The 20,817-nt window shown below is 40.3% G+C and overlaps 1 protein-coding gene across 4 annotated transcripts in view; it reads right to left on the reverse strand.

The window, feature by feature from the left end:
- pex5la (peroxisomal biogenesis factor 5-like a) overlaps window positions 1-20,817 on the reverse strand; it is a 104,195-nt gene that overhangs the window by 38,405 nt on the left and 44,973 nt on the right. For 3 of the 4 annotated variants that reach the window (XM_039691694.2, XM_039691695.2, XM_039691693.2), the window contains exons 2-3: window positions 16,176-16,280; window positions 1,891-2,002 (exon numbers count right to left, since the gene is read on the reverse strand). In XM_039691694.2, the coding sequence (XP_039547628.2) occupies window positions 1,891-2,002; window positions 16,176-16,280 (217 nt within the window). The remainder of the gene's footprint in view (window positions 1-1,890; window positions 2,003-16,175; window positions 16,281-20,817) is intronic. The other variant, XM_039691696.2, reaches the window with a different exon arrangement.

Consider the following 20,817-nt stretch of genomic DNA (forward strand, 5'->3'; position numbering starts at 1 on the left):
GTCCCAAGGCAAGTGCCCGGGGAACACATAATAGTGATCGGCCGGGCCGGGTTCGACAGTCCAGGATAACCATATAAGGGAGTGTGACACCTTATATTGCATAAAATGATTGCTTAACACAATATAACAGTCAGCGTGGACAAAAGTCGGGCTGAGCTGTATAGAAAGTAAGTTCATAAGACAACAGTGGTCTAAACTGAAAATAGTTTAGCCTGTAAGGCAGGAACCTCCAGGTTGTAAAACCTAATAAATGTAGACGGAGAGGCCCAGCCTGCCGCTCTACATATATCTTGGAGTGAAACACCACTAGTCCAGGACCATGAAGAGGCCAGGCTTCTGATAAAATGGGCTCTAACGCCTAAAGGGCAATGAAGTCCTTTAGACTTATAAGCCAAAGCAATAGCATCAACTATTTATCTGGAAATTATTTTTTTTCGAGGTAGCTACACCTTTACCAAGAGCACTTTGGGAACATATCCGTGTCTTGGTTTGCGTATGACGTTAAAGTCATTAGGCCCAAATTCCATGCACGACGTGCTCACAGAGAGTGCATGTAAGTGGCTCGAAGGGGTCACTCTTCATAGCCTCTAGGACCGTGGAAAGGTCCCAGGCGCAATTTTGCTTTTCTACTTTTTCAACTTTAGTTAGTATGTAATGTTTCTTTTAGTGCATAAAAAAGATGTGCAAGTTTACAAAGCTCAAAGACCGCTCCAAAGGGAGATATTTTATTTAACAGAATCCACTTCTTGAAAACTACAACGAAAGGCTCGTTTGGACTACAACACGTTTTTTTCCGGATCTTATGAAGTCATAATGTTACTCATTTAAATAATCCCCCCTACGGAATATGCAAAAAAAGGGGGATGAGGTACTCTGCATTAGAGAAGAGTGTTGCTGGTATGTCAAAGAAATACTTTTTTCCCCACCCCGTTTCCAAAACTCATTTGTTTGACCTTCCTAAGGCTAGAGTGGTTAAAATAAATTTGAACACTGTTCTTGAACATTATAACCCCAATGTTTATCTGTTCGCTGCACATTTTATGGAGAACAGCTTTTTTCTTTTTCTTTTGTAAGCTTTTGCTTTTGTAAGCTGGTTCACCGGTCCTTAGGAAAATTAACCATGCTTTTTTTACTGATTACCATTTGTATTACCTTAGTTTTCGAACAAATATCACAATTAAATGGTGGATAACACTGTATCTATAATGTATAAGAAACTTACAAAAAACATACCTCTCAAATGTCCTGTGAAATCCGTGCTTGTGTAACGGAGGCCAGCTAGTAGTTGCTGTGCGAGTAAACCTCACTCCCCGATCTCAATAGGCGCTCTAGCGACAGACGCTAGGGGCTGCAGTCTTTAGCCTCCTTGTTAGCGCGCCTGACTCTCATGCCGGAGGCCCGCTCGGAGCGGGGCGAGTAGGACCCGGGTGTGAGGGGTTACATTTGCAAAGCCTGTGCATTTAATCCGTTATGCACAATCCTCTTGTTCGTTAACATTGTCAGGGTCTGAATCAAATTGGTTTTAAATTGACGCAATCTTCAATATTTACACTAGAGAACAACTCGCAGTTATGGAGGAATGGAACAATTCCTGAACACACGCTACACAGTGCCAATTCACAACTCACTAGGCAAGCCAACCAATCACATCACATTTCTTATTTTGGAAGGAGGGGTTTTATCTAAATAATGCGTTTTTTGAACAATCAAGCGTGAAAAAACATTTTAGTACACCCAAAAACCAAATCAAAACTTTCTAAAAGGGCATAATAGGACCCCTTTAAAATTTCAGAATTAGCCTAATACAGTAGTATAGTGCAGTGGAGTAGTATAGTATAGTGGAGAAGCAGAATTGTTGAGGAACTACAGGAAGGTCAGTATCTCTGGTACCTGCTGTGTTGGAGGTTACTGGGCGGGCAGCTCCATCACACTTGGTCTCGCAGAGGAAATCATCGATGGAAGGGCTCAGCAAGGGACGGCTCTCTTGTTGCTCGCTCACCAGCTGAAAAAATCAAGCAAAAAATTTATGCGATTAGATCTACATTAATGCAATTGGCCTCCTGTTCTCCTATTGCTTGAGTTGCAGCCAGCCTCCATTGTGCCATGACCATCTCTTCATGTGATAGGTAACGCTAGTACAGCTCCTGCCTACAGTATATTTACAGGACTGAGACGACAATTCTCACCTTGCCCCCCACTGACAAACGTTCATGGGGATATTTCTCTCTCCCTTTATCACTTAAACAGAGAGAAAGCTGACTAGTAAAATCACAAATAGTAGAGTCATGCTTGTTTTTCTAGAGGTCCAAGTAATTGTGGATGAATGTAATTATGACAAGGTGTGAGACTTTTGTTATAAAGCTCCCATCAGTGTACTATGTGTGCTATGTGTGTATATGTTCCCTTGAGAGACTGGCAAAGAGGTGGTCTTGTGTCTAACAGAATGGAAAAAAACACATCAATCATCATCTGGTTGTTCTCATAGTGTTCATTCAACCATGCCACAGTTTCATCGGAGGAGAGCACTTTTGTGGGCAGTGCATGACTACAGCATATCTGTATTTTCTTTTGAGGCTTAACTACTGCTCGTTTGAAAATACAATCCTTTAGTCATTAAAAAGACATGCATTTGCAACATTAAAGATGTTCCTAATGCTTAATCTGCGCGCTCAATGTGGATAAATTAATTATTTTCTTACTACATAGATAGCACATGTTAATTTTTTTTTTTTTGGTTATTTGTGTGTCTATAGGTTTGCATCAGAGGCATTCCATGACTCCATTTAGCAAGGCATTCGAAGGCATTCCAAGTAAAAATTTACTGATAAATCCTCTAAAAAGGATATTAGGCCCTATAAACATGCTAGTCTATTAAAGGGATACTTCACCTCTGGAAAGATGAATGTATATTTAAAATGGGTCATGTAGAAGAAATGCTAACTATTTTTGAATTTGGAGCTTTCTAGACTGAGAAAAGCCAGAAAATGTATTTTAGGCTTATGTGGATGAAAGACAACAAGTCCCAGAATGCACCTGCCCTAGGAGGCCATGCCTACCAGTAACAGAGCGCAGTAGTTAAACAACAAGTCTAGGCTACTAATGCATCTCTATGATCGCCCTAAATGTCCAGTTTTCAGCTTTAGCGTTCTGCAGTCGCCATTCATTATGTTTACTGTGGCGAGCAGGACAAGTGAGGGCCGTGGGAGAACAGCGCGAGGCCGATGTGTGATTACGATGAGCGACACCTATTAGACGCACCGGTCTCGTATCTCTCACGGAGGAGCGAGAATTTTCTTAGCAATGTTAAAACGCACATCAACCGATCACTTGTTTAGCGTTTATGTAAACAAAAGGTGTGCATGTAAATAATGAATGGCGACTGCAGAAAGTAAAAGCTGAATCCAGGACATTTTGTACGATCTTGATGGCCGGACATGTCCAGGAAAAAGAGGATGGTGACCCCTGCTACTCAGCTTTCTCACAGAACAAGAGTCTGGTAGCTCAGCTTCCAAAAAAGATGGCTGACACTGTTCATTCTGTTTCTGTGAGTGAAATCCCACCCTCTATTGGTGGGTTGAGAACATGTGGGACAGCCCCAACTACTGACTAGTCTTTAGCCTCTGGCCAAAAAATCCTCAGATGACGCAAAATGACGATTTTTTGCGCCATCTGAGGATTTTTTTCCAGACAAAAAATACATAAATCTCTCTTCTCAGGAGGATATGAGGGTGCAAAGCATTGTAATTTTAAAATACTATAGGTTTCCTACTAATACAAAGCTTAATGCTAAATCCTGAAGTATCCTTTTAATCACATTTTATCATCTCCATTGTTTACATGATTTAAGACACAAAACTGATCACACCAGCTGAGGCAAACATTTATTTTCAAATTTCACATATGTCTTCACCCCCTTGGACTTTTTTTTGTTGTTGTGGAGATTGCTTATGTGACACTTGCTAATGTCTGAATAATTAGCTATTTAAATTTGATGTGTAGGCATATATTATTTAGCTTGGTACAAATTTAAGAAAGTGGATACCACTCTTCCAGTGGGTACCGCCGACTGAGAAAACACTAAGAAAAAAGAAGAAACACTAGGAAAAAGAAGATTCTCCACCCGGCCCTCCTCTGGGGGAAGGAGGGGTGCAGAGGCACCATATCCTGTAGTTAGTTTCAGAACTGAAAACATCCTTGTTAGTCCAATAAAAGCTTTTATTGACACCAGGCTCAGCAAACGACTCGTTTTTCAAAGTGGGAAACTATGACGTCAAAGAGGATAAAACACCCCCTCAGAAGAAGATCAACGCCAACTTCAACACGGCCGGTTTAGCCCCGCCCACCGATTCGTGCATTACATCCATAGCTAAATAACATTGGCCTACCTCGTGATGCCAAATCAAAAAACGGTGCTGTGCCATCTATATTGGATCTGACAGGAATTGTGCAACACACGGACTCTGGGTCGAACATGTATGGGCGAATCATTCCGGTTGCCATTTTACAAAATCGGACGTTTTCAAAACAATTTCCCCCGCGTACACCGACTAGTAAGTTGAAACTCATTATAATATGCAAAGCTATTATCCACTCACAGCAGTGGGTGTTAACATCCAAGTCTTCAGTGCGAGACGCCCATAAAAAGTGAGCGTTTTTGAGCTAGACTCAAAACTAGGGTAGCAAATAGCCTAGATTACTTATTCATTTTGATGTCCTGTATTGGCAAATCTGCATTCAAGATGTCAATGTCACATGATCCTTCAGAAATCATTCTATGCTGATTTAGGCTTTGTTTACACGGAAACGATTCTGAAGAGAAAACGCAAAAGTGGCGTTGCGTCATCACTTTTTATTCTGTGTTTAGGCGAGCGTTTTATGTGGGAAATCCGTGTGCAAATGGTGACGCAAAAGTGTATGAAATTCAATGTAGTATGCACTTCAGGCGGCTGTGAGTGCATACTACAACAACACCAAGCCTGCGCGCCTGCGTACAACCTTCACTGTCAAGCAGACTTTTGCGTTTTTACCGTTTACACATGAACGCGGCGGAGGAGCGTTTTTAAGATTTCCACTCTGGAGGGTGGTTTCACTTTTTTGCGTTTTTAAGCCTCAAAAACGCCGTCGCCGTGTAAACGAAAGGCACATCCGATAAAATATTTTTACGTTTTCACCAGCGAGCGTTCTCGTGTAAACAGGGCCTTAGTGCTCAAGATACATTTCTTCTTATTATCAATATTGAAAACAGCTGTGCTGCCTAATATGTTTTGTGGAAACCATGATACATTTATTCATTTCAATCTCTGATGAAGAGAAAGTTTGTTATAATCATTAAAAATGTTGCTTTCCATCAAATTAATGCATCCTTGCTGAATAAAATAATTGATTGATTTAAAAAAAAAAAAGCCTATAAAAATCTTATTCACCCCAAACATTTGAAGAGTAGTGTATGTGTACAGTAGCTTACAGTTAAAAATGAGGTTGTAGATAATAAATTGAACTGATGAAAGCATCTGTAGCCCAGTTGCATTAATGCTCAACTGTATTCAAGAGAATGTAAATATGCTTCTCTAAAAGTCACATGAATTGAAAGCTTTGATGTTGTTTTTTGGAAAGAAATGACCTGGGGTGAGAATCCCCTTAGGCACCCCTAGAAAAATAAGAAACTTTTTTTTTTAATTATTGGGAAGCCTGTGCCCCAGTATGGATGAAGATCAGAACAACCCTGCTTTGCATGTTGCTGACATGTTTCCTGCAAATAGAGCAAGGATAGGGCTGTTTCGTCAAAACGCTGCTGTTTGTAAAACAGCATACATGTAATTTCATGTCACATTCACATGTCTGTATAATGGACATATTGCAGGTTAGACGACCCAATGAGTCAACGTATAGAAAAATAATGTAGGCAGGGCAGGCCCGAGGCATAAGCAAACTGCTACTTGGGGGCCTCCCAATCGTGTCAGAAATGTAAAAATATTGTTTAGATCAGTGGTTCTCAAAGTGGGGTCCGCGGACCCCTGGGGGTCCGCGAGCTAAAGCCAGGGGGTCCGCGAAATAATTTACAACCTAACGTTTTTTTCCATGCTATGTGTCACGTTGTGGGTTTTGTTTTGCTTTGTGTATCACGTGTTTCCTTGTTTGTCATGTGATCCTGCCATGTGTCTTGTCTTTTGTTATGATTTTGCTCAGTGTCCACAGGTGTTTCTTATTTACCACACCCCCTTGTTAGCTTGATTAGCTTGTTTGTCTGTGTATTTATACCCCTGTGTTTCAGTTGTTGGGTGTCGGTTGTTGGTTATATGTCACTCGGTTCCTGCCTGTGCTTCTGTCCTGCTCTGTGGTCCCTGGATTGTCTGTTAGTGTAATTAATAAATGCTTGCGATTGGATTCACTCTCTGTTTCGTTCCTGACCGGTTGTGACAGAACAACCGACCTCCAAATGAATCCAGCAGCACAGATTATGTGTCTCCGTCAAGGAGATCAGTCCTTAGGGGAGTATATTATGGACTTTATTAAGCTGGCACCTGTCTCATCTTTTGATGAGGTATGCCTGATGGTATTCTTCAGAGGAGGGCTATCCGAGCCACTCTACTCCTTTATGCCACTCCATCACCCTAGCTGTAGTCTGAAGGACTATATCATCCAGGCTGTTTTGCTGAACGATTCTCTGTCCGCCAAGACCGACCTGCCGGAGCTCAGCCCTGCCGAGCCTGCGCTCACCGTCAGCCCTGCCGAGCCTGCGCTCACCGTCAGCCCTGCCGAGCCTGCGCTCACCGTCAGCCCTGCCGAGCCTGCGCTCACCGTCAGCCCTGCCGAGCCTGCGCTCACCGTCAGCCCAGCCGAGCCTGCGCTCACCGTCAGCCCAGCCGAGCCTGCGCTCACCGTCAGCCCTGCCGAGCCTGCGCTCACCGTCAGCCCTGCCGAGCCTGCGCTCACCGTCAGCCCTGCCGAGCCCGAGCTTTCAACGCTGGTTTCGTCCAGCTCTCCAGAGATTGAATGCTCTTCACCGCTGGTTCCGTCCAGCTCTCCAGAGATTGAATGCTCTTCGCCGCTGGTTCCGTCCAGCTCTCCAGAGTCTGAATGCTCTTCGCCGCTGGTCCCGTCCAGCTCTCCAGAGACTGAATGCTCTTCACCGCTGGTTCCGTCCAGCTCTCCAGAGACTGAATGCTCTTCACCGCTGGTTCCGTCCAGCTCTCCAGAGACTGTATGCTCTTCACTGCTGGTTCCGTCCAGCCCTCCAGAGACTGAATGCTCTTCACTGCTGGTTCCGTCCAGCCCTCCAGAGACTGTATGCTCTTCACTGCTGGTTCCGTCCAGCTCGCCAGAGACTGTATGCTCTTCACTGCTGGTTCCGTCCAGTCCTCCAGAGACTGTATGCTCTTCACTGCTGGTTCCGTCCAGCCCTCCAGAGACTGTATGCTCTTTACTGCTGGTTCCGTCCAGCCCTCCAGAGACCGTCCAGCCCGTCCAGCCAGAGACCGTCCAGCCCGTCCAGCCAGAGACCGTCCAGACCGTCCAGCCCGAGACCGTCCAGACCCTCCAGCCCGAGACCGTCCAGACCGTCCAGCCCGAGACCATCCACTCCCCATCTGCCCTTCACCCGGGGACTCAACCCAAATATTTTTTTGGGGGGGGCCCAGTGTCCCAGCCACGGCCGCCTGAAGGGCTCTCACCGCCGTGGCCGCCCGAGGAGAATTCACCGCCGTGGCCGCCCGAGGGGAATTCACCGCCGTGGCCGCCCGAGGGGTCTTCACCGCCGTGGCCGCCCGAGGGGTCTTCACCGCCGTGGCCGCCCGAGGGGTCTTCACCGCCGTGGCCGCCCGAGGGGTCTTCACCGCCGTGGCCGCCCGAGGGGTCTTCACCGCCGTGGCCGCCCGAGGGGTCTTCACCGCCGTGGCCGCCCGAGGGGTCTTCACCGCCGTGGCCGCCCGAGGGGTCTTCACCGCCGTGGCCGCCCGAGGGGTCTTCACCGCCGTGGCCTTCGCCTGGTCCTGCTCCGCCCTGGCCTTCGCCTGGTCCTGCTCCGCCCTGGCCTTCGCCTGGTCCTGCTCCGCCCTGGCCTTCGCCTGGTCCTGCTCCGCCCTGGCCTTCGCCTGGTCCTGCTCCGCCCTGGCCTTCGCCTGGTCGTCTGCTCCAAGTCTGGTCCTGTTCCCCTGCACAGACTTGGCCCTCCTTCCCTCCCCCAGGACCACCTCCGCGTCACCACCCTCCTGAACTTGTGTTTTGGGTTTTGTTTTGGGTGTTACACTAGGGGCGTCGGGAGCCGCCCATAGGGGGGAGGCTATGTCACGTTGTGGGTTTTGTTTTGCTTTGTGTATCACGTGTTTCCTTGTTTGTCATGTGATCCTGCCATGTGTCTTGTCTTTTGTTATGATTTTGCTCAGTGTCCACAGGTGTTTCTTATTTACCACACCCCCTTGTTAGCTTGATTAGCTTGTTTGTCTGTGTATTTATACCCCTGTGTTTCAGTTGTTGGGTGTCGGTTGTTGGTTATATGTCACTCGGTTCCTGCCTGTGCTTCTGTCCTGCTCTGTGGTCCCTGGATTGTCTGTTAGTGTAATTAATAAATGCTTGCGATTGGATTCACTCTCTGTTTCGTTCCTGACCGGTTGTGACACTATGAGTCATGTTTTCTTTATCATCTGAAAACATGCTGTTTATTCCTAAGTAACTTAAGCATTTAACATAAAACAATACAAAGTAGACACTTAAAGTTTTCTATAGATAGATAATCTATGTCTTTGCGTCAAGTAGATTCGCTGCTGTTGATTTTGCGGGACGTGCGCCAGAAAGGAGACAGAGAGACGGCATGAACCCGCATCCGGTTCTTTTCTGTATTTTTAAAAGGCATGACATTTTGTAGTCATTTATAATGTAGCCTATACACAAATAAAAAATGGACACTTTACCGTTTCGGATGATGCACTCTTGTCTTATCTATGACCATAAATAAGAGTAATCCTGTTTCCACTGCTGAGGAAAAATTCCCATGTAATTGCGCGCCGGCGTCTCGCGTGCGCGCACAATAGTCAGTTCTAGCACTGCCACTGTAGATTTGACATTAGAAGTCTGATCATTATCAAAATAAAAGTGCATAGTGACAGGGCCGTACCCACAACTGAGGTTGCAAGGATGCACATCGCGATGATACTGACCTTCTCGTCTGAGGTGCTTCAGCAGACTAACAACGATAGCTCGTCAATGTCAAAATGTTTGAGTCGGAGTGAACTCAAAGTTCCCCGCACGACGTTTCAGTCAACGGTCATAAAGTGCGAGATAAGATGTAGGCCTTAATTAACATAAACTAAACAGCTGTTTTAGATAAAAGTTTTAAAAAACGACTGAAACAATCAGTTTGCAAAGTATTAATCAAGCTCAACTTTAAAAAAGGAAAAAGCAGGTCAATAGAAACATACTGTGCCCATGAGATTAACATTATGGATTCATATATTTAACATATACTGTATGTTTTTTTTAGCTAATTGTAGCTCAAATTAACAACGCACGCACCTATTAAACATAATGCCATTATCATTGTATTTATAGGCTTATGGGCTTTATTTGTGTGCAGAATAGGCCTAATTATTGAAACATTTCTTTTTTAAGGCCATTCCTGATTGGAATATGTGATTGTGTTTCGTGACATCTTGACAAAAAAAAAAAAAAAATGTATGCCACTGACTGACATGCTTCTACTAAATCTATAGTTATCCAATTGTGGGGCCTTAAAACACCTTAAAATGCACATGTGTAGATCAAGAACATCAAAAATTCCTAAGTGAGGGATCCTAACTAAGTGATTCCTAGCAAGATCACTTTCGTTACCTCAGTAGGCTATTTAGAAATTCCTGCATAGTACCCTGGGTGGAGACCATTCATTTTGTGCAAAAATATTTCATTTGCCGCTCACACATTAACTTTGTGCTCAATAACTGTTATAAATATGAGGGGGGTCCTTGGAATTTTTTTTCCCCTGAAAGGGGTCCCTGGCACCAAAATGTTTGAGAACCCCTGGTTTAGATGACTTAAAGTGACATACATGAATGAATTAATATGAATGAATGAATAATTAAAGACAATAAAATTCTGATTTCTTGATCAATATACCTCCCTACAACTGCTGCTGTGTCTGATCTTTGTTTAGATGACGTTCAACCTAGAAACCTTAGCAAAACATTTTGTCTAGATTTGTCTAGTCTAGATTTTTATTTATACCTGAAATATGCTCTTTAACAATAACAACAGATGCTTCAAGCAAACCTGCCTAAATTATAGACTGTGGCATGTTTATAATTTAAAGCAAATTGAAAAGAACTATAAATTGAAAACTCTGACCTTATCAAGACTGGCTTAATTTAATTAAAGGTTCCTAGGGATAAAAGTTTTAATAAAGGTTTTATTTATTTGTTTTTTATCTGTCCAGAGACAAAAAGTCCAGCAGGAATTAATTTAGACATGGACAAAAAAACAATTGAATTAATAATAATGTAAAAGATGATTTATACTTATCTGAGCAAAAACGTTCTGTGCATAGCCATTTTTTTTTTTGGTGTGCATATTCAAAGTAGGGACTGTACGAGGGTTTGTGATCTCTACATAGAAGCTTTGAAATAAATACTGAATATTCATGAATAACATGAGCAGTGTACGTTGGCCAGAGCGCTTGGGAGAACATTCCTGTTGTGAGAGTCTGTGTCAGAACGCTGACCCAGCAGTTTTAATTGGGTTGGACAGACAACTCTGGCTCTCCTGGTGTCAGGGAGGAGATTTATTCCTTCGCTGCCTGGAATGCCTGATGTTACCCAAACAGAACTCCTGCTGTTACAACACCTTGTACATTTTTTATGAAAGGGAATAAAATGATGGCACTCTGTCTTCTGTTGTCTTTGCCTTCTTTCGCATGCAGAAAGTTCAGTTTGCTGATCAGCAAGCATTTGAACATTTTGAAGTGTCAGACTAGGTTATATAACAGCATCTACTGGTTTGGAGCTTACTTTTATTTCTCCCCTCTAAGCCTTATTATAAAAGCATAACTTCCTCCCTTGTGAATTCCAGCAGAACAAGGGCTATAATGAGAGAGGGGGAGAATGGTTTTGGAAATATTTAAAGCTCTACAACTTCATTAGATTACTATATTCTGTTTAAAACAGTTTTTCACTTCAGGCACACATTGGTTGCTGACATAAATAGGAATTAGTGGACAAAACCTTTTCTTGTAATTGGAGCAGATAACTACAGTTACACTGCACAACTGTTTGACTACATAATTAACTTAGTCTGATTATTTCAATAGCAATCTGGCTGAAAGACGATTTGACGGGCAGTTCAGAAGGAAAATCTGGCGTTGGAGGTGCATTCTTTTTTTTTAAACAGAAACGGTGATGTGTTGAACACACTGTTCTGATGACATGAGTTGCAACTATGGCAGCTGAGAAGGCTTTGTAAAGAATTTTCAGAGCTTTATGAAGTCAGTATAAATATGGGTTTAATACTACAAAATATGCCCGATGTTACAGTCACTGCACTTTCCGCCCGGAACACATGAGAACCAATCGAGTGAAGGGATTTGTGGAAACTGAAATGGAAGCACACATCTAAATTCAGACTAAAACAAATATTTAGCCTCACATACTGAATTTATTTTTAGTTTATACTGTTTTAATACCCTATATTTTCTTTCTCATTTTAAGGAAAAGCACCTCAGTACCATTGTTTATTTCTATACCAAATGCTATGTCATACACTTGCAATGAAGCTAAAAATATAAACAACTACATCATTATGTTGATATCCCATGTTTTTACAATAAAACTTAGGCTCAAAAATATCTTCTAATATCCTCAGTTGTTGCGTTTACCGAACTGCATCGAACACATTTGTAAATTACTTTCCTTCAACGTGCCGTTCTAGTTCAAAATGGTGCGCAACGTTTTGCTATGGTTTCCGGGTTGAACGTCATGTTTCCTGGAGAAGGCGTACAACAGGGTTTGAGATACGTTTTCTCTTGTTTGATAGGTGTGTCTCACAGACACCTTGACACTTGGTCAGGTGGAACTGGAGATTGAACCACCAACCTTCTGGTTGACAACCTACATGCCACCCCAAATTTACAAATGTGTTCGATGCAGCTCGGCAACAACTGAGGATATTAGAAGACATGTTTGTTGTAAGTTTCAGAGTAACACTTCACTGTTTCTGTTTAAAAAAACGTTGTGCAACGTTTTGTCGGGGCTGAACGCAGCCCAGGTAATAATAATTTGGTAATTGGACATTTGACTTCGAAGAGCGGAAATAGGAAAAACTTATTATCGTGCTTTACCAGAAGAGACAACGGGAGAATGCGTAACGTTACCTGTAGGTACCGATTGATTGATTCAATGACCTTGTTGTGCTGTAACAGAAGCTAGACTGTACGGATACACAAAGTGGAAAGATTTGACGATGAAGACGATCAGGAGTAGTGATCACTGATGTCCAAGTAGCTTCTTTTTGTTGGACAGGTAGTAAGATATTTTTTTTACATCGATCATGCCGATTCACGTCGTTAGATGACGGTGCAGCGTGAACCGTGACGCTAAATTAGTTAGCTAAAGGATTACTAAATGCACCTTTAAGTATGTTTATATGCAGATTTTGATCAACAATATTGCAGATTCTGAAACGTTGCAATACTTTATTAATTTCAAACAAAACTTCTGCATATGTGCAGAAGAAACACAGAGAAGCAGCAGAGAAAGCTATTAAAGGAAAGCTACAATAGACACAATATTGGTATTTCATTCTTGAATTAATCAGTTTTTAAAATCGGTTGAATCATGAATAATTTAATGGCTCATAAAGACACCTTCTGGTGTAAAAGACAAGTAGATTCAGATATTGAAAATATTCAATATTGAGAACTATTTAAAAAGTTCTGCTTAAATTTTTAACCCTCATTTCCATTAAAAATAAGTGCCATGTTTCTCTGCAATCTTACTGTGATTGTTAGAAAGAATCCATGCATTTACAAGTGTCCCTTGATCGGAAGATACAACAAAGCACTAAGTAAAAGAATGTTGTGTGTTATATAAGCGTGAGGCTCCCTATAGATTCAAAGAATGAATATTGCAATATAAAATTCAGCCAAGACTTGAACATCAAGGCCACATATTTTGGCTTTAATTAGGATTTGATTATTAATGTAATACTGTACATCATTTTCAATTCTGAAATTCATATTGCGTCTGTCGCATCTTGCTATGATCCTCAAAAGCTTTTATAGAAACTACATTTAGCCCCATGAATTAGGGAAATGAAGCAAGCATGCCATATTTACATTTCTAAATGTATTAATGTCTTCAAGCCATGCAATGGATTAGGTAGGCTAGCCGTTTATTTCGAAACATAATTAACCAAGGGGCCAAAAAAAAAAAAACCCTTCAAACCTGATTTTACTGAACATGAGAAGTAGAATAAATGTACATAGAATAAACAACCACTAATAAGATACTCAGGTGTTTTAATCATGAAAGCGAAAGTGCTCTTTTCGGTTGTATCGCGGTGCCCAGTAAAACGTGATTTTTTTTTAACCCCTGGGAATACGATTTCTACCATGGGGGGAAAGGCACTACTTTACCATGCATCAATTGTACACTCGTTATCGTGGTGCATTGTGCGCTTGATTGAGTGTCACCAAATGGCTATCCCCTCAAATAGTGCTCTAGGGGTATGTCGGACACAGCTACAGTTTCCATTGGTTGATCTTTCAAGTGATGTTGGAAAACACTCCCATGATTGCGGTGTGATTGGATCCCGGAAATGGATCCTATAGCTTTAGCCAAGCAGCATGTCATGCCACTCTGTGATCTACGCATTGGCATATGTTATGTTTGGGCTTGTTCGAGACCCTGCTCTAAATAAAGATATGGAATCTACTTTGGTTAACTAATTTTTCACAAAGTTACAAACAAAAACATGGCGCAAAAGCCATTATGTATACTGTTTACACATGCATCAGCTGTGTTTTTTCATGAAAAAAATACTTATTTATAGTATATTTATATAGGTAGGCTGTTTGGTCTCAATCTGAAACAAACATGCTAGTATACATCATTGACCTTTCAATGATATATGACAATTATAACTTATGTATGATGATCACATTTGCAGATCATGCTTTTAACACCTAATTTGTGTCTAGTTTAACATTAGCTAAATGTTTAGTGGTTGTTAAGTAACATCTGTAGGGTCCCCCCCCCCATCCCCATATAAAATGTATTTTTACCTCCAGTTCTTCTCAGCTATAAGCTTTATCAAAACACAGGCATTCACAGGGCATATCCTGAACTTCCATGTCATGGAAAACTTCAACTAATTGTGCCACGTGGGCTTAGCTCCTGGTGGTGACTCCAAGATTTTGTTGTCAAGGGAACCTGGAACCAGTTTAGCTGGCGGGAGTCTTAAGGGGGAGAGCTGGGGAGGTTAGCTGAGGGAGGTAAAAGCTCATGTGAGGCAATTATTAGTGTTATAAATAACAGCATGAATGTACACAACTGCATTATGTATGAAGAAATGATTTGGCTGTAAAAGTCATACCCTGTTATACACCTATACTATAAATATAAATTGTGTGAGGCCTGTATATTTAACTGTATAATTAATATGAGATTTAAACCAAAGATGTTTAAGCAAAACCAGCATGGTTGTTCATTTGGTCAAATATATATATATATATATATATACACAGTGTTTGGCTATTTATAAAATCGTTCTCTTCCGATAAAGAGTCTAGCCGGTAAGTTCTGCAATTTTCTTGAAGTGACAGCAGGTGTTTAATACACAGTATTAAATTGGTTAGGGATACAGAGTAGCCCATAAGAAGTGATCATTTCTCAACAGAACATCTTAAAAAAAAATCTATAAATATACCCTGATGTAACCGAATTACAAACCAAATAAATTTGCAGATGAAATCAACTACACCTAACCCTAACATTTGGACCATTAGTTGTTTTACAAGACTTGGTTCATTGTGTTAAATAGGTCAAACAGCTAAACACTCTGGTATCAGTATTGACAAGACTTTACACAGACTAACGATGCTGTGCTTCACATGTCATGTTCTATCTCTCCTGATTTAAAAATGAACTAACCTTCACGCTATTATGGACAAAGCAAAGGAGTGCACGCATGCAGGTGACTTCATGGTCACTGGTCTATTGATTCTCGACCGATTACAAAACGAACCACTAAATGCTTTGCAAATGTACATTTGAAAAATCTGTCATTTAGTGACTAGTGAAACAAGAGCGGATTCCAATCGTGCCAGTTAAGTGCTAAAAAAGCTTAGTTTAGTGCAATTATTATTGAATAGCTTAGAATCTGTATAGCATCAATACAACACACACAGACTTGTACTACACAGATGACAGTTACACATATACCAACTAAAAAAAATAAACACAGAATGAGCCACAAACTACACAGGCAACAACAAGATGAGCTAAGACAAAGCTTCAACACTAGACCCAAATCAACCACTAATGAGCAAGGAAATGTATTTTGCCAGAAAAGGTAAATAAATAATTTGAAATGATTAAGTAAAGTGAATTTAGACATAATAACATAAAGTGCAACATGAAAAATGGATGTTCATTTTGGGATTTGGAACATTATTGGTAATTTGTTGATTACAATGGTAATATATAGGTGGAGAGGATTTACAATTAAAATATAGTCTGATACATTACTGATATATTGTACATGGCTATGTAAAATAAATCAAATTGAACTGCTTGTTAAGGTTCATTACAATTCAGAAGCATGTGTGAAGTCTTTCCCTATATTTATAGCTTAAATATGTGATTGTGGTTGTGGTGTAAAATCCTTGACCATCACTAAACATACTGTAAAGCTACGATTTAAATTGATGTGTCCCATGTGTCCATTTAAAATTATCATTTCTATTGTCCCCATTCTATTGCCAGTGACAAGCCTAGCCTGATGTGAAAAGCTCAATTTTATACCCCACAGAGCTGCTCTGAAATAAAAAAAAAAGCCATTGTTAGCTGTTGTGTTAGACATTTATGATGGCAGTTTTTATTTAGGCTAAATGGTAGAGGTTAGACATGTGATGGTCAAAGCCTTGCCATTGGTTATCATCATTGTACTCTTGCGGTAGCTGCAGTAGTTCTGCCCACCTTGTTTGTCACCGTGAGGAGGGGTTTGCCTTCTGAGGACGCCTTATTGGGTATCTCCTTCAGGACCATGGCAACGGTCTTATCTGCAGCCCTAGAGTCTTTCCCCTACAACAGTGAAATCAACAATGCCTTGTGTCAGGACAGAATATTTAGATATTCCAATTATTATTCGTCCTACGGTGCTCTTAAGACTCAAATTCTAAAAGATTATCACACTGAGTGTCAACAACAAAGCAAAGAAAACACTGCCTAAAGCCACACATGAAACAGCTGTATGCAATTACAGTATATTCTTTCGCATGTCACCCTGGGTTTTACTTTGCGTGATGGAGTGCCACCGCAGTCATGCAAGTGATAAGGGTGGATGCTGTCAACTGCTTTTATCAGAACAACAGAGACATATGGCCAGTCTGAACAGTTAGTCACTTCAAGATTCAACCGCTTCCCCCTGGGGAAGAAGGCACCCTGCTTCCAAGGACAAGTTACAAAATGGGTTAAAGTGAATTTGACAGCACTGTTCAGCTTGGCTAAACTCAGTAAATGCAGCTGGAATAAATGCAGTGTGCAGTGAATTTATTCAATTGAGAACACTTATAGTTGAGCTCAAATGTTCACATTGCAGAATCTATAAAAATAAAAAAATAACAATCTTTTTAAAATTTGATAACAATCTACTAACAAAAAAATAAGAGGGATCATACATTATTATTATTATTATTTTTTTAGTAATGTCCTGGATAAGATATTTTACACAAAAGATGTTTATATAGTCCACAAGAACAAGAAAAACCTGCATTTATACAAATTACCTCGTTCAAAAGTTTCAGCCCATTCTCACCCCCAAGGTGTCACTTAACTGACGCCTTGGGAAGCATTTGGACATGCTTCAATATCTGACGCTTTAGGCGCCCTTTAGTGTCAGTTAGATGACGCCCTAGGATCGCGTGTACCCTACCCCCACCCCACACCTAAACCTAACCGCGTCCTCTAACTGACGCTTTCCTTTAGCATCAGTTAGATGACGCCGTAGGATCGCGTCATGTAAGTGACGCTAAAGGGCGCCTAAAACGTCAAATATTGAAGCATGGTCAAAGGTGACGCCTTGGGGTGAGAATGCGTTGAAAGTTTACATATACTGGATTCTTAATACTGTGTGCATTACCTGGATGATCCATGGCTGTTTTTTAGTTTTGTGATGGTTGTTCTTGAGTCCCTTGTTTGTCCTGAGCAGGTAAAAAAAAAAATCTAAATTCTGCAAGTTCTTCAGTTTTCCAGCATGGTTTTTAACCCTTTCCAGCAGTGACTGTATGCTTTTAAGATACATCTTTTCACACTGATGATAATTGAGGGACTCAACACAATTATTTAAAAAGGTTCAAACATTCACTGATGCTCCAGAAGGAAACATGATGCATTAAGAGCCGGGGGTGAAAACTTTTGAATTTGAAGTTCAAGGTAAATTGTGCTTACTTTGTCTTCCTGAAAAACATTTTTTTTTATTGTCTTGTGGACTTTATTTAAACATCTTTTATGTAAAATGTCTTATTCAGGAAAGTTCTAAATAACAAAATAACATGCATGTACAGTATGATCCCTTAAAATTATTAATTAACATTAAACTTTTGAGCACGACTATATGTTCAACTCTCAAATAAACAGATACGGCCAGATATGGCCTATCTATCGTTCTTTCATTCAATCTAATGCTTCAAACTTAAAGGCATTTAAAACTTTTTTTCAACACTTTAAAAAAAAAGGCTTTGTCAAGCCAACATTCAAAGTTTATCTTGGGGAAAAAGCTGCTTTTCTAAATAAAAACAATAAATTACTAATTGAATTCCAATTAATTTCTTTGAAAATCAATTAATCTTTTAAAAACATAATCAATGGTGAAACATCCATTGCTAAAGTCTAATGCATTGCTGCAATAAAAATCTGATCAGGTTAACTAGCAATTTGAACACTCAAATAAAACATCATTCAAAAATCTACATTTCAAATTCTAGTTTGGTGTGGTGACGTCAGCATTAGATTTCATAAAGATAAAATACTGCATCTTTGCAAAATTTAATTCAATAAAAAAAAAAAAAAACACAATTTACTCCATAAAACTTTCCAGCCATCTTTTTTTAAATAAAATGTATTCCCTTACGGTCTAATCTAGCATGGCTTTGCCATTAGAGATAAGAAAAGTAATCTCTCTCTCTGAATCACACTGTCGTCATTCTTAAAAAAAGAAGTGCTCAATTCTCAATTCATTCACTCTACCCTGTGATTGTGTCCAGTGCGTGACCTGCTGAGGCATCTCTCCAGAGAACTTAATACTATTAAAGGAGATGAAAAACAAGTCTTAGTTGACTGATATAAAGTGTGTGTTTTTTAATAAAAAATGTAAGCAGTCCTTAAGTGAGAATTCTTCTCAGCCTCATGATTTGTTTTTGTCATTCTTCTTTGCCCTGTTGCCCTATGAATAAATCATGTTCTGTTTGTGTTCGAAGAGACCCCAATTCCATTTTTAAAGCTTAAAAATATATTCATCTTGAAAAAAATATTTCATATTCTTATGGAGAAGGGATTATAGACAACATTTTAATTACAGTTTTTCTCAATCGCCTCGGCTCAATTCTTAAATGAGACTTTTTTCTCTCTCAAAACAATACGTTCAGATCTAAGTTCAGAACAATTTGTTTCTTGTTCACATCAGATTTTAATTTCCTATTGATTTAAGCAAATTGCATGTGTTACATGTGCAAAACATTACAATTGTCTACAATTTGCACAATAACTAAATGCAAATGGCTGAACTGATGAGTTGATTCTCAGTGAAATTGTAATTGTTCCATAAATATGTATGACACGGAATGTTTGTAACATCTGCTACTGTATATATAAGTTTGCATATATGTATATATGTAAGTTTGCTGACAGCACAATCACCACCATTTTTGAACAAGGAGGGTCATCACAACTCTGAACAGCAGCAGCTACGTCAGAACTGTATACATTTGAATTTTACAGTACATTTATTTTTTGTAGAAATGTTACATGTAAACTGAAAATTGTGTTGGGGCATGTAAAAATGAAAAAGCAAATGAGAATTTTCAGTTTACATGTAACACATTTCTGCAATGTTCATTGTGTATTCTATACATTCTTGTATAGAAAGCAGCTACTGTCAAATAAAAAGTAAAACAAATATTTCCATGGTGAAAAAACATCTACGCATTTTGATCAGTGTGACTCACACGATGACAAAAACACTTTATTTTGATGCTATTGGCCAATTTACTGACACAATAACTAGGTTTTTAAGCAGGAATTGGGCAAGTTACTTTTTGCAGACATGCAATAGAGCTCTGATGTTACAGTTGAGACATTAAGCTTAGATTTTAGAGAATTTTAAGACTTTTTCCCAGACCAGCTGTGAGCCAGTTACGTTTACATACACAATCAGAATGAAATCAATACGATTGATGAATTCGAACAAGATGTTTTCATGAATGATAAATAAAGTAATCGGGTTGATGTGCACGTTCATATGTCACAAGTTTCAAATCGGATCAGATTTTTTTTGACATGCGCAAACTGCACGAATATACAGAGTTTCCTGCTGTTCGAGCATAAATTCTCCTCTATTGGTACTTTATTTGTTTTAAACAGCAAACGTAATATTAATTCATCTCATAATTTAGAGCATATTAACCATTTTGCTGTGCTGATCACACAGTAAAAATGCCCCTCACCGTGGCCAAAATTTGATGACTGTGGATGAGAATCCAAAACAAGGACTGGTGGGACATGTCTTGCTTCACTTCATATACGCGCAATTAAAATGAGAATTTTAGAATGACGGGAAACGTATTAATATGACACTTTATTCAACAGGAAAAACAACTCGTTCCGAGCGTTTCGGTTTTCAATCCGATCAAGTGTTAACGTTCTCTTGATCGGATTAAGGGATAAACCACCCCTTTCAATCCGATCGAAATTTCATTGGGATCGATAAAGTTCTTTACATGAAGGTTTTTTAATCCGAACCCAGCTAGGCTTGTTCGACTTCATGCAGACTTGAAGTAGTGCATGCCGGTTCGAAATTTCGTCCGACTTGATCTAGCACCGACGCCACATGACTGTGACGTATGCTATCAAAGTACTGCGAGAGTGATTCGAGAGTAGCCGGAGGACTCAGCCAGCGCAGCTTCTCAAGAGCGGCTGCACGAGCTCTGATGACGACACAGCTGTTCCACGATTCGCTGGATTTAGCACATGACAACGATCACGTGCGGCCCCAAAGTGATCCCCGATCAGCTGGACCGCCTGGGGATGGAGTCGTGAGGCCTCGTCCGACAGGCCTATTTCACAAAATGACGACCGAGACTGGAAGTACGGTAACGATATTTCCATTTGCAACACCCGCTATGACCACCATTCATTTTCAAAATGAACTGGGAACAGCTTGTTCTCTCTCAGTCATTAATTTATCTGACAAAAGTAAGAATTGGAGATGTTGTCCGTTGTGTTGATAGTTTTAAGGGAGCTGTCCTTGATGTTTGCTTACATTAAATTTAAAAGCTCCATTAATTTAAATGGCATGCCACTTGATGACTAAGTTCACACTTACTATAGCTAAACAAAGTAAATA

The sequence above is a fragment of the Pimephales promelas genome, chromosome 8 (genome assembly GCF_988280905.1).
Source record: "Pimephales promelas chromosome 8, fPimPro1.hap1.1, whole genome shotgun sequence".
Lineage (NCBI taxonomy): Eukaryota > Metazoa > Chordata > Actinopteri > Cypriniformes > Leuciscidae > Pimephales > Pimephales promelas.